Below are 14,234 nucleotides of genomic sequence, written 5' to 3'. Positions count from 1 at the left end.
TAGGGGGCGAGTTGACTGCCAAAGAGTGTTGCCAAAGAGTGTTGCCAAAGTGCGAGCCAGCATGTTATTTGATCACAAAAAAGTGTGAGCCAGCGAGCCATGACGTCACGTCAATAGATACGAGATGTTACTCGAGTTGTGCGAGGTATCGGCTGAGATTTGTGGAGTACAATTCAAAAAACAACTATAGATCTAATAATGAATTATTGTGAAGTTAAATAGACAATGTTAGCTATCAAGGAGCGACGTTGTTTTTCATTGGGACCTTCGTCCCTTCAAGGCTAGGACTATACCATCCTAGCTAGTCTAGGATGTAGGATAAGGCTAGCGCGACATGCGGACGTTGGTACGTGTAGGTAGTCTACAAACTTCGCCTAAAGTAATTGAATTTACCAGGCAGAACGAAAGAAGGAAACTCCGCATTTCAGTCGTCTTAGGCCCTTGTTTTTTGACAAACAATGACCTTTCAGAGGTCAAATTGCTGTCAAGAATATTAATTGGCTGCTTTGCAGCAATATATAAAAAGAAAAAGTTGGAAAATGCATAAAACAGTAAAAATAATGTTGACCTATTTTTTTTTAAAGAAAAATCCACATTATATAGTATTTGTAAGATATCACCTCAATTCATCAGCTACTACCTCCTCACTTAGATCATGGACCTAGGTCCATGCTTAGATCAATCCCTGGTTAGCGACGAGGGAGTATCCCCATACTGCAGTTTGAGTGCCGGCTTGGCTTGGAACTTTCATCTTAATTTTATTTGTTATTCTTTCACATTTCCAAACATCTTTACACTTTTTTTTTTTCCAATTTGCATAGAGACTTCTATTTTGCGCTTTATAAATTTAAATCCATTAACTTCCCTACTCCCTTAATATTTGTCATACAATACCTATCTTAATATGGATTAATTTGATTTGTATCTTTTCATTATTACTAATTGTTTACAGGTTAGTATCTTGTCTTCATTTGAGAGTCGACTCAAGAAACTGGAAGAAACCATTCTTCCTGTCCATAATGAAACCGTTGCACTTCAACATTTACAAGCAAGTATCCTTTAAAAATAAACAGGTACAGGTGTAACCAAATCACGATGATGATATCATCATTATAGCCTCATTATCATTCATCATCGATTTTTTTTTTTAATATTAAAATCACAATGCAATCACAACTCGATATGCTCCTTAACAACACTGTCAGATGTGGAGAAGTCTCTAAAGGCCTTTGATGAAGTACTGACCTATCACAATGTTGTCCGTGATGCAGAGCAGTTTATCAAAGAGGGGTCAGTACCCAATGGATACAGTTTCATGAGATGTTAATCTTTGTTCACACTAACACATTTTATGAACATGTTAAAACTATGTATTTACTGTACTGTATAGTGTTATATTTAGATTAATTTCTAGAAACTAGTAGGGTTAAAGATTGCTGCCTTTTATTGCCAAAATGCAAGTACTATATACAGCAATTATGCAGACGATCAGCTGGCTTTCCTGCAGCTTGTAGTAAAAATCAAGAAAAAATAAATGGGGGAAGGGAAGAGATAAAATAATTCAATTATTAGCCAAGATATTTGTTTTAAAATGCATAGATTATATAAACTTGAACATGGTTTAGGCTAGCTTAGCAGAACTGTAAATTTGTTTAGTTCGTAAGAATGCTAAATGGAAGAAACGGCATGGTATATAATAGTGCTCATAGTAAACAGACCTGCTGAACATTTCATGATTTATATAATGCAATGCATATATTATTCACTGATTTGGATCTACGGCTTGCAGGGCAAGCGGAAGGATTGAAGAGTATCTGGCAAAGATGGGAGAAATCCAGGAAGCAAGGGAATACTTTAGGCAAAATAATCCCGGAAGTCCTGAACTTTCTAAAGCTGTAAGTCATCTAAATCATATGTTATTCCTTGAAAAACAAATTACCTAAGTCATACAAAATTCGGAATACACTACAAATACGAAATTTTTAGCACTTGCTCAGTCTTATGACGTCTTCAATTTTTAAGTTTATTTGTAAAGGGAATCTTTAAGTTCATCACATTTAAGAGGTTATTTGAGTGGGGTTTTTTTTGTTTTTTATTTTTCTTTTTTGAGATTGCTCTCTATAATAAATAATGCTCACCAGTCTCACTAAAACCTCAATCAGTTTAGATTGATTGATTAACTTTGCACTGGTGGTCATTTATCTGTACAGTTAATAATCTTACTGACATGAATGTTCCATTCTACCATCAACAGACATCACAGTTTAATATGGGAAAAGAAAGCCTTCAGAATGAGTTTCGCAGCATGTTGAATCGTCACAGTAAACTGGTCCCAGCAATCATGATCCTGGACTTAATCGAAGGTGATGAGGATTTTCAAGATGAGGGCGCCCCTCCTTTTGAACACCTTCCTGGTAAGACTCATGTTCTTAGTTGTTATCTGTCATTGAGGGCGCCCCTCCTTTTGAACACCTTCCTGGTAAGACTCATGTTCTTAGTTGTTATCTGTCATTGATGGTCACCTCACCATGAAAACTGAAGGGGACTTTTTTCTAACATGTTTTCTCAGATAAGGACTATAATCTCTATTGTGTGCACTTCAAAGAACCAGGGAATCTTTCAGAAAGAGTAGGGGGTTACCTCAGTGTTCTGTTCCAGCCCCTGCCATAGACTTGTCAAAAGTCTGTACAAGCTCCATCTGACAGGATGGGACACTAGCAAGTTCAGAAATAAGTTTGTCTGCTAAGCTCATACTGACACAGATACAATTTTTTTTTAAACCATATTTATAGAGGGTGACACTTCCAGCGTATTCGTAGAAGGTCGGCTGATATTCACGGCCCTCTTAATTATATGAAATAATGTGATGCATTTATTAGCGAAGTCTCTTTATGAGGCTTAGGGAGTGGAGTGGTTTTTAGTCCTGAGAAAAAGTCCTACTGTCACAGGAACTGATCCGAGGATCCTTTATAAAATTACTATTAGGATCACACTAATGCGATTTATAATTTCCTTTCTAGAAAAGGCAGTACAAGAATTGTCAATGATTGCCAAGTGGTTACAAGGTCCGGGTGAATCATCTGATTATATTGACGTGTATCATGCAATCCGTGCTAGCGCTCTCAAGAGGTCCATTGAAGGCATGAAAGACCATCTCATGAAGAAATCTGGAGGATCAGGCTCATCGGGTCATGCAATGGCATCACCAATGGTAACAGCGTATTTTCATTTTAAGTATATATGTTCCGCAAAAAAATTACACAATCAATATTCATTGCACCATTGCACATGAAATTAGAAATCATTTGAAATCACACGGAATCATGCAATATATATATCAGTATGTTATTAATGGTATTAAAAATTTTATTAGTAGAATTGTAAGAACTTAGTAAAAAAAAGTTATCTTAAATAGAATGTGATTTGCCCAAACATGGGTATGATGATTTTATATCACAGTCATATTAGGTGGCCATGAAACTTACAATTGTGGAAAGATCAGAAAGCCCTTAAATTTCCCCATTGGAATTAAGATGTACTTGTGTTCATGAAATACTTTCAGATTAAATTTGTATTTCTTTATTTTGTTCACCACTGTCTTACATGCCTTTTAATGACTAGTTGTTTTTTGTTTTGTTTTTTTTATCCAGAGTTCAAAAGGAAAAGCAAAAGATCCAACAAAGCGTTCGTCACTTGTCAAACCGTAAGATCAACTAAAATTCCATATTTTATGTATTATATCTAATTATAACATTTTGTATGTATAAATTGCAGCCTGATTTGTTAATGTATTCCTGTAGCTCTGTGAATACTATCAAATTTTATTTGACAAAAAACTGATATATGCCCATATATAGTCATGATATGCCTATATATGGTCATGATGTGATGTCATTATGACCATATTTAGCTATCGCAATAAAATTTGATCAGCTGGACAAGGCTTTTTATACAGTAGCTTCATAGGAAGCTTTAGGAAATTCTCAAGTTTTATGTAAATTTTATTTTATCTTTTAAACAGGGTGATGAAAAAAAGCCCAGCCTATTTACTTATCGCAAGTTTTGAGTCAGGTATGTTTATTTTCTGTATATTAAATACAGTGACAGCTTGCTGGTAGTAGAACAGCAGTAATGAATTATTGTGTTGACGTTCATTGTTGAAAAGGGTTTTTCGAGGGCGTGTTTATTTATCAAGGGAGGCGTTTATATTTTTTAGGTGTAAAATGGATACCTATAATACTCAAATATACGCCCCTTAATTTTACCGTAAATGTGGAATACAACACATAATTGCCTTTAAAATGTTTTATTGTGTGATCATAAAGACTTATTGATCCCAAACAGGTTAGAAAAAAAATTTAATTCTCCTGGAGTAGAACATTAATAGAATGTGTTGTAAATGAATTATGTTGCTTACATTGTTTACAGTCATTTAGGGGGGTGTTTACTTGAGCAAAAAGTAAACACCTCGAGGCATTTATTCCAAATGAGGCTCTAGAGGGGGTGTTTATATTCGAGGGTGGGGGGTCTTTGTTTATTTAAAGCGGGGCTTTTATTCGAATAAATGTGGTATTTCTTTTTTTCACATCCAGCAAAGCGACAAAATGCGTTGACTAGTACAGCTACTGATATGAGAGAAGAAGGCAGCATGGATATTGAGACGGAACAATTTATTCTCAGTATTCTTGCTTTACTAAAACTTATTCAGGTAAACTTTACAATAAATGATGAGAAAAAAAATAATATAGGGAGTGAATATTCAGTACAATAACACGTCAGGTAGGGCAAAAACATCACTACTACGATATTTTTCTGATGCAAACACACATCGAAATGAAAAAAAAAAATGATTATAGATTTGTATGCAAATGCCTACTTTACATTGTAAAATGCAATTAACAGATGACTACAATTCTTTCCAGAGCGAGGCATTGCTGATGAACTCCATAATACCGTATGAACATCATCGCAAAACATTTGACAAAATTATTGACAGGTCAATGGAAATGGTGGCTCAGGATGGAGAGGTAAGACCTTTTGAAATATGCTAACACATTTATTCAAAATTATTTTGAAATCAAATTTAATGATTTAGTTCAATTAAATTCTATTAGAATTGAAGAGTACTTAACTCAAATTCATTTGATGCTTAATGTTAAAAGTGCTTTACTTGAATTTTAGGCAAAGAGACATAATGACATACCTAATTTTATTTAGTTTTTATCATGAAAAAGAATTCTACGTACCTAATTCAAACTTTATTGGTTTTTTTAACAGAATATAAACACCAATGCTAAGCGGGCTATTGGGAAGCATGATTTCTCAGCATTATTATCAATATTTCCGGTCTTAAAACATCTCAATGCTTGCAAAGCAGAATTTGATGAACAGTTAATGGTAGGTTATTAGAATGAGTAAAGACATAATGTTAGGTCACAAGCCTAAAACATTTATGTAAGGTCAATTTGGGCAATATCATTGAAAAAGCAAATTGACAATATGCTCATATCCAAAACATTATTATTATTATTATTATTATTATTATTATTATTATTATTATTGTTATTATTATTATTATTATTATTATATCCACAATTTCCTCTTGAATGAATATTTTCCAGCTCCAGAACTTTAGTGACCCGGTAAATTCAATATGAATCAATTTAAATACGATGAATATTGACTCTGATTGGCAATTTACAGCAACAATTAAATTTATTCATTTTGAAGACACGTTCACTTCTTGAACCAGGGTTCCCATGTTTGATGCAGGTAGTGAGAGTCTCCCGGATTAGGACAGCATCCCACACTCATTTACCGGACAAGAATCTTCCGGAAAATAACCCATCTCCAGCAAATTCAATAAATCTGCATGTTTGACTACTGCATTACTGTATTATCATTTGACTCACATTAGTCTGTGTCGATTGGTATTACCATAGGCAGCAAAGAAAATGAGATGTGGTAAGAAAGATTGTTTAAACAGATCTCCTGGATCATGACTTCTTCCAGCTTGGGACCCCCTATTGAACCTACTTGTACCCTTTATTCACATTCAGGGCACAGCACCTTCTACGAGACTCAAACTTTCTGATTTGACTCGTAGCCTTCAGCAGTTGCCAATTTTTTTTTTTACAGTAAATTGCATTTATATTTAATCATGTTTAGGGCACAGCACCTTCTACAAGACTCAAGCTTCCTGATTTGACACGTAGCCTTCAGCAGACAGGATCCAAGGCCCTGGATGAGTTCTTTGAAATAGTGAAGAATGATCCAGATAAGTCAAACATGCCTAGAGATGGCACGGTTCATGAGCTCACCAGTAATGCAGTCATCTTCATGGAAAATCTTCAGGAATTCATTGACACAACATCGTCTATGCTGTCAACACAAAAAGGTAGAGTTTTCATCTTTTTTCAACACATTCCAAATGTTTCTATTGATCATTTTAAAGCACTAAAAATTACTATTGAAATGCCACAACTTTTACTTTATTTATAATTGTGTAATCATATACAATTTTCAGATGCAATATTATCAAGAGGGAGTGATGACACAGCCAAGAAGAAATTGGTTGCAGCATATATTGGTGAGAGTAAATGCATAAAATATTATACAAGATTTTCAAAACTATGCAGAAATATATAATTATATTCATGAAATAGCATTTGCAGTATCTACTGCTTCTTGGAGATCGGATTCAACTCTAGTCACTAAAATGGTCTAGTGGTTATGACACCAGGCTAGTTATCTGGAGATTTTGGGTTCAATTCCAATGCAAATCACTTGTCAGGTAGGGAAAAAAACTCAATGCAATAAAAATAAACTTAATTAATTATGACACTGTGAATTGTTTGCAGCAAAAGTACTTGGAGCTCTGGGTCTCAACTTAGATCAGAAAGCCAAGACTTACAATGACCAATATCTTGGTGCTATCTTCCTACTCAACAACTACCATTATCTTCTCAAGTCTTTGCAAAGGTAAGTTTATTTATTATACAGGTCTCCCTCCAATTAAAGACCTCTTTTGGGACCACAGTTTTCATGGTCTTTAGTAGCTTTGGTCTCTAATTAGAGTAATAAAAATAAAGACATTTGTTAACTTGGGACCACAGAAAAGTGGTCTTTAATTAGAGGTGGTCTTAAATTGGAGTGGTCTTTATTTAGAGGGAGACCTGTATTTATTTACAGAAGGGTGCTTTATTTAGCATACTTGATTATTTGGGATTCTCACACCATGCAATAGATCACAGGTGGGCAAAGTGCGGCCTAACAGCGATTTTTTTTTTTTGCGACCCACAAAAAATGAATTAAAAACCCTATGTGTGCGGCTTGCTAAGCAAAACTGGCTAGAAAACACCTTGTTTTTTACTGCACAATGCTGAAAGTTGCATTAAAACTAAGAATAATGTGGTGTAGTGTAAATTTGAGGTTTTTGGAAGCTCATTGGAAACATCAAAGTTTGGGTGTGGCCTTCGGTGTTAAATCAAAAATTCAATTTGGCCCTCAGAAAACAGTGAAAATGTGTTCTTAATTTAAATATAGTACACATTTACAAATACTCAGTATGTACTACGGAGATATAACATTAATTTTTCTATGATTAGCATTTTGTGATTGATAATTATTTATATAAATATATTTGAAGTATATAATAAGTGATAACATAAAATGTACAGATTCAATGATAAATCAGAATGTTGTATATGTAATTATTAAAAATATATTAAAACATTAAAAAACTTCCAAACATGTTATAAATCAGACATTTCTAGTCTTAAAAATTCACTGAAAGTCAAGATGAAATGCTATAATTTAGTTTGTATGTCTTTATGTTTCTCAGATCAGGTTTAATCCAACTTGTAATGTGCTTCAATCCTGATGTGGAAAGTCATTATGAGCAAATCATTAAAGATCAAAAGGTGGAATACACAAAAAGGTAAGGCAAGGTCAAATGATGACAGGCATAATAATATAGAGCGCCTTCTTTATTCATAGTAGAAAAAATAGATGGGGCAAGCCATGACAAAACTATCATCAGTGACTAAAATATGAAAATAGACTTTTTAATATATTCGTATTCTCCACATTATAAGCTTTAAAATGATGGGTCATTTACTGGAATCGACTTTTCTATACTGCCACATTTCTATGCTAATTACTTGGTTAAACATTTAGCTCATTCGGCTAAACTGGTGATAGCCACTGTGTGTGCGCTGAACCGTGGAGATATCTATTGTTAATTTTTTGTGCCCGTTTCAATTTCACCCGCTGCTTCCCTTGTATTTCAACTGAAATGCAAGTATAAAAAGCACATGGAAGGACCAAAAGAGGGTGCACTTTTGAAACTTCAATTTCAGACCTGCAGCTAAAACTAAATGATAGCAGCGATGGGAATTAAACAGGGACCAAGGTTTTGTAGAGATGTCTACGGTTCATCACACGCAAAGTGGCTACCACCAGTTTAGCCAACTGTGCTATGCTGCTTCCTCCTTAGTTATTAAATTAATCTTATAAGTTCATAATAACTGTATGAAGTTTTATTATGATAATATCTTCATTTTACTGTGTTTATTTATATTATATTTTCATTAGTTGGAGCCGTGTAATTACTCAAATTCATGAAGCTAGTCGACCGCCATTTTTACTTGAGCGTGAAGCCGGAGGCCGACTGAAAGATCGCGAGAGACAACATATCAAGGATAAGTTTAAGGTATTGTACCTATATTTGGAAGGTTGATATAAATGTACTTTAAGGAGCATATTGCAGTGATTACTGAACCATTAGAATTAACCCATTGGAGCATCTTAAAATGGTATGGTCATTGTAGTGATTAGTTAATATGTAAATTCTTATATGTAAATTGTTCCATGTGCAAATGTTTGTTATTAAAAGGACTGTTATGTAAGAGAACAGTTCAGTACAGTATAGTCAGTTGTTGAGTATACTTCTTTGTGTGAACACATCTATTACAATGGCGACGAGGATATTGTAACCACGTTTGCAATAGTTTGATTGTACTGTTAGTATTATTTGGTATGATGGCTGTTCAACAAGGGTTGATGTTTACCCAGATAACTCCATTTGATATTCATGGCGAGTCCAGTACATTATCGGTACGTTGGAAAAGATGGCTGGCACGTTTTGAAAATAGTTTAATAAACCGACGATTATCCCACTGAAATATTTTGTAAGTAGCCTAAGTATATTGTTATGACCAAGGAAGCAATAAATTGGCCAATTAGTATGCTTTAATTACTTGAAAAATGTAATCATAAGTACTATATTATACTTATCATTTCAGGGTTTTAATACAGAACTTGAAGATTTGTTCAAAGTCCAAAAGTGCTACGCTGTTCCAGACGAGCAGTTGCGAAAAATGCTAAGAGAAGAAAATAAAGCAACTGTAATCAACGCCTACAGAACATTCATGGAAAGGTAAATAGCTGAGTGCATCAAATGCTGAACGCTCTTTCCTATAAGCTCTTTCCTATAATGTTATCCATTCGCTACCATGCGGTATTACAAAGTTCTTTCCCATTAGCCACAGCAAACATAGACATTAATAATAATGGTGGACTTGCGTAGCGCATCAAGCTAAGGCCTCCATGCGTTTCACAATATTATTACCGCAGCTAATCAGCACATTTGGCATTTTTATCCAACAAGTTACCCACTTACACTCCTTGGTGGAGAGAAGCAATGCAGATAAAGTACCTTTTCCAAGGACACAAGTGAAATACTCAGTGAGAGATTGAAACCCTGACCTCAACGTTAGCAAACCAAACTGTTCCTGTTGTGCCAAACTGCTTCTACTGTAATAAATTGCCTTGCCAAGGGCAGTGTGGCTAATCATTGGTCTCGAACCTATGACCTCTCGATTGAAATTCAAAAAGCCCTATTTCCCCACACAGATTCAACACAAAAAATATAATTTTTTTCTATACAGATACGCAACAACAAACTTCACCAAAAACCCAGAAAAATACATCAAATACCATCCTGACCAGGTGGGCAGTATGATTGACAAATTCTTTGATGTCACTGCATAAACGATGGTTGTTGTATAGGCGGCTGATTATCATGGTGGCTTAGGTGGGGCACGCGATTGGAAAAAATCTTGACATCACCACGTAAACAAGTGAGTCTGATTACAATGATGAATTAGGGGGGGGGGGGCAGTATGATTAACAAATTCTTTGATGTCACTGCGTAAACAGTGTTGATGAGCTACGATAGTTGTTACATGGAAGACTGATGACCATGGTGACTGCTTAGGTGGGCCGCATGATCGACAAATCCTTGACGTTCCGTAAACAAGTTCGATGACCTGTGATGATGAGCCTGATTATAGTGATGATTTACGGGGGAAGTATGATCAACAAATTCTTTTCGCCGTCACCAAGTAAATAGTTGTGATGAGCTACAACGATCAATGCATGGCTTTTTATTCAAAATTGTATATAAGTCAGAGTACCGTTCGTTCACATCAAAAAAAAAATCAGATTACTAAATATTGCTACGTGGTTCTTAAGCTCTTTCTAGATTATCAAATTTTCTTTAGACAAAAAACTGTTGCATGACCATATATAGTTATGATATGACCATATATAGTTATGATATGACCATATATAGTTATGATATGACCATATATAGTTATGATATGACCATATATAGTCATGATGTGGCTATATATGATTTAGGCATGTCACATGTTTTTGTCAAAAAAAACTTTGATATTCTAGACACAGCTTTATTTAGTATGATTCAATTTTTTGACGTCACCATATAAATAGTTGTGATTGTTGCATGGGTGACTGATTAAAATACTACGTAAGTATTCAATATTATGTCTCAGTACTGTTCATTTATCTGAAGAAGACGTCAGGCGATGATTTCTTATAGTTGTAGCAGGTTGTTTAGTGAACAAAGAATTTATTATAAATTGGCATAAGAAAATATGATATTAAACATTATGTTGCATATATTTTACATATTTTTATTTGAAAAGATGAGGAATCAGTGATGATATTCTCTTCCACTCTTTCTCATATTTCTCCATGGTGTAACCATAGCAAGAAATTTATCGTGATGTCACAAGGAACATATGTGCACTAATTATCTGTTATATATATGTCATGTTAGTTAACTCTGATAGTGCACACTTATTTGCTTAGTATCACATTTGATGTTTGCATTACTTAGTTTATAACATCAGTTATGTGCTTATATGATGATACAAGGAAAGATTAATAAACTGTCTGATGAAGGAATACACCAGTGGCCTGTCTTGTTAGTAACCATTGCTATTTGAGATAAAATAACCTTGTGGATCTTTCTGCTAAGCCCCGCCCCTTGGATACTGTTGCTAAGGTCCGTCAAACCAATAGGGAGCTTTCGATTTGTGCGACGACTCGACGCTAAAAGGGAATAACTCATACGTGACCGTCCTACCTGGCGTCCTACGTTCTCTGTATATGTAGATTTGACCAAATTGCATTCCGGAATCTACTCGACGAGGTGACCTTAACGTTTTCGCATGCGCAGATGATTTTTAGTGACGTCATTACATTCTACGTCCTACCGTCGTCGTTCAATCGAAAGCTCCCTAATAGCACGTCTGGACGCGGGTATTCTTGGCCCTGTCCTGATTGGTTAGTTAATAAGATTGATTGACGCTCCCATAAGGCCCATGTATGTGTAGACTACAGGTATTTGCAACATATAACTTGATACAAGTATGGACAGATATTTATAAAAGATTTTATTGATAGTGTAAACAGTATGTATGATCCTCCAGAATAAACAAATATTATAAACATAAATCAATGTCGTGTTGTTTTGTTCTGTTTACATATAATTTCTCTTCAGCATTATTTACTCAAACAAATTGAGTTTACTTGTTGCTGAGATACCAACATTTAATATGACCTATGTGCATGTTAGAGAAAGATACATTACACTCTTCGGAAATGAGTACTGTAGGGTGTTTTCTTTTTGGAGGGCCCTGCTGGAAACAGGTCTTGACTTTCGTTTGTTATTCTTGTTTTTCATTTGTTTACAACCAGAAATCAAACCAAAATAGCCATTTTATATAATATATAAAATGGTTTGACATATAATTATTTACAAGCTGAATGGGAACAGACTATAGATTTCTGACAATGCACCAATTCTAATGATAGAGATTTGCAGTAAATTTATTATTGTTTGTTAAACCTATGAAGAAAGTCTTCTAAAATACACAATATTTGATGAATAATACGATGATGTTGTTCTAGTCTAAAGCCCTGATCAAACTATCCAATTTTGTTTGATACAAAAACTGTTGTATACCCATGTATATTCATGAGGTGTCTATATATGGTCATGATGTTATGTCATCATGACCATATTTGGGCATGTCATGTTTTTGTCATATAAAATTTGATAGTCTGAAAGGGATTAATACATAAAACAGTAGGCCTAAGAAAGCAGATTTTGTTATCACAAGCGTTTGTATACACAGTACATTGCTTCAGGTGAATGTTCCAGACTAATTGATTTGATTTTAATTTAGTAGATCGCACGTTAAGTATTGACGTGGGTTTAAAGAGATGAGTTGTGTTTAAAATATTACCCCACTAATAGTCAACATCCCTTTGGAGCCTTCAAACGAATATATAATGTATGTATTGCAGGTTATTAATAATGAACAATTACAGTCTGCTAAATTTAGACTACGTGTCGTACACAATACTTTTTGTCTCAAGACGTATCATTAATACTGTATTGTACTTGGGAATGGTGTTTAGAATTCTCGTATGGCATTTACTTCAAAATGTTGAAAATGTATTTGAATTTTAAATGCGCCATTAAGGGATACGAAACGTTGCGACGACAACGTCATTAATATTAAATGGTATCAGAAAAACACACATAGTGTAAACTGATCGGAACTACACATTGGCTTTTCATTGGCTATTATTCCATCTGAGGTAAGTGATTGATACTGTTACAGTATTATTAAAGATGTACAGCACTAGAAAATGGAAAAAAGTTAATTTCTTTGAATAAGGTATTAATTTACAATTATACATTTGGCTGAGAAAAAATGTCCCTGTCAATTAACGGACAATTAAAAATACCTTTCCTGTATTCTTTTTGCATAGACCCTTAAATTATACGGTAATTAATTAAGCGATTTTTATGTAGTAAAGTATGTATAAATTAGCGAAAACTTTTTTATTGACCTGTTTCAGGTTGGAAGTTTAGACTTATTTGATGCTTTTTTCTGTGTAAAATTTCAACTGATTTTTTTTGCCAAACATTTCATTTTTAATTTGTTTATTATTATTATTATTATTATTATTATTATTATTGCTGTTGCTTTCGTTGTTGCTGCTGTTTCTTTAGTATTTGGCCTTTCTGTATGTTAGTATTTGGCATTGCGTATTGTTCGTGACGTGCATTGAGGTTATTGCAATTTAATTTTAATTTTGGTAGAATCGAAGTAAGATGACGAAGTAGGGATGTAATTATCATCAGCCGTTGTCAATTCCACCTTTTCTACGTCCAGTTAACAATCAAGTACCATACTTAAGCACGACTACAGAAATTAAACTGGTAGATTATGATGATATGAACCTGCATAATGCAGAGTAAAAAAGTAGATCGCTACGATAGGATTACTTACTAGTAGGATGATTCAACATCCATTAGAAGTGTCATCATCAAGGATATGTATTTATTATTGGCTCGCCACTGCTCGATGGGATGCTACTTTACCGCTTGCCGAAACAATATCGAAATTATTCTCAAAGGAGTTCTGCTGATTATGATATGAATATACATATCACGTGGGTCGCTAATGTATGCTATCCGTCAGTAATGAGTTTTTGTTTTAATACCAGATGTGCAGATGTTATGTTGGAGTTGATTTGCTTATGAATTCGTTGTTTGGTCGTTACCTCGCTGGATTTTAATAATGTAAGTTTCTGAGACTTACCACACTATTCGACTATAGAATAACCGTTCAAAAGAGTTAGTAGAATGTTGTCAAACTGCATCGCTCTTGCTAAATATAATAACCATATGTAGCAGAGATTATAATTTGGTATCTCTCGTAAAAGCATGTATGGATAAAACGTGTAGTTTGCTAAATAGTAGGAAGCTTTCGATTGCACGACGACGGTAGGACGTAGAACGTAATCAGGGTCGGATCCAGAATTTTTCAAATGGGTTGGGTGGGGGA

General features: G+C 34.4%; 1 protein-coding gene across 2 annotated transcripts in view; it reads left to right on the top strand.

Moving 5' to 3' along the window:
* LOC117109706 (exocyst complex component 7-like) overlaps positions 1 to 14,234 on the top strand; it is a 21,756-nt gene that overhangs the window by 1,057 nt on the left and 6,465 nt on the right. The window contains exons 3-19 of one of the 2 annotated variants that reach the window (XM_033252090.1): positions 953 to 1,052; positions 1,206 to 1,290; positions 1,790 to 1,895; positions 2,255 to 2,414; positions 3,021 to 3,211; positions 3,651 to 3,703; positions 4,022 to 4,071; positions 4,593 to 4,708; positions 4,923 to 5,027; positions 5,278 to 5,397; positions 6,169 to 6,397; positions 6,527 to 6,589; positions 6,861 to 6,981; positions 7,844 to 7,939; positions 8,596 to 8,713; positions 9,306 to 9,439; positions 9,951 to 11,826. In XM_033252090.1, coding sequence (XP_033107981.1) covers positions 953 to 1,052; positions 1,206 to 1,290; positions 1,790 to 1,895; positions 2,255 to 2,414; positions 3,021 to 3,211; positions 3,651 to 3,703; positions 4,022 to 4,071; positions 4,593 to 4,708; positions 4,923 to 5,027; positions 5,278 to 5,397; positions 6,169 to 6,397; positions 6,527 to 6,589; positions 6,861 to 6,981; positions 7,844 to 7,939; positions 8,596 to 8,713; positions 9,306 to 9,439; positions 9,951 to 10,053 — 1,950 coding nt within the window. In that variant the 3' untranslated portion in view covers positions 10,054 to 11,826. Of the gene's footprint in view, positions 1 to 952; positions 1,053 to 1,205; positions 1,291 to 1,789; positions 1,896 to 2,254; positions 2,415 to 3,020; positions 3,212 to 3,650; positions 3,704 to 4,021; positions 4,072 to 4,592; positions 4,709 to 4,922; positions 5,028 to 5,277; positions 5,398 to 6,168; positions 6,398 to 6,526; positions 6,590 to 6,860; positions 6,982 to 7,843; positions 7,940 to 8,595; positions 8,714 to 9,305; positions 9,440 to 9,950; positions 11,827 to 14,234 lie in introns of those variants that run through there. The other variant, XM_033252091.1, reaches the window with a different exon arrangement.

The sequence above is a fragment of the Anneissia japonica genome, unplaced genomic scaffold, assembly GCF_011630105.1.
Source record: "Anneissia japonica isolate Jap-2015-1 unplaced genomic scaffold, ASM1163010v1 scaffold3782_len1007564_cov172, whole genome shotgun sequence".
NCBI classification, from domain to species: Eukaryota; Metazoa; Echinodermata; class Crinoidea; order Comatulida; family Comatulidae; genus Anneissia; species Anneissia japonica.
This window is presented reverse-complemented; position numbering and strand designations above follow the sequence as displayed.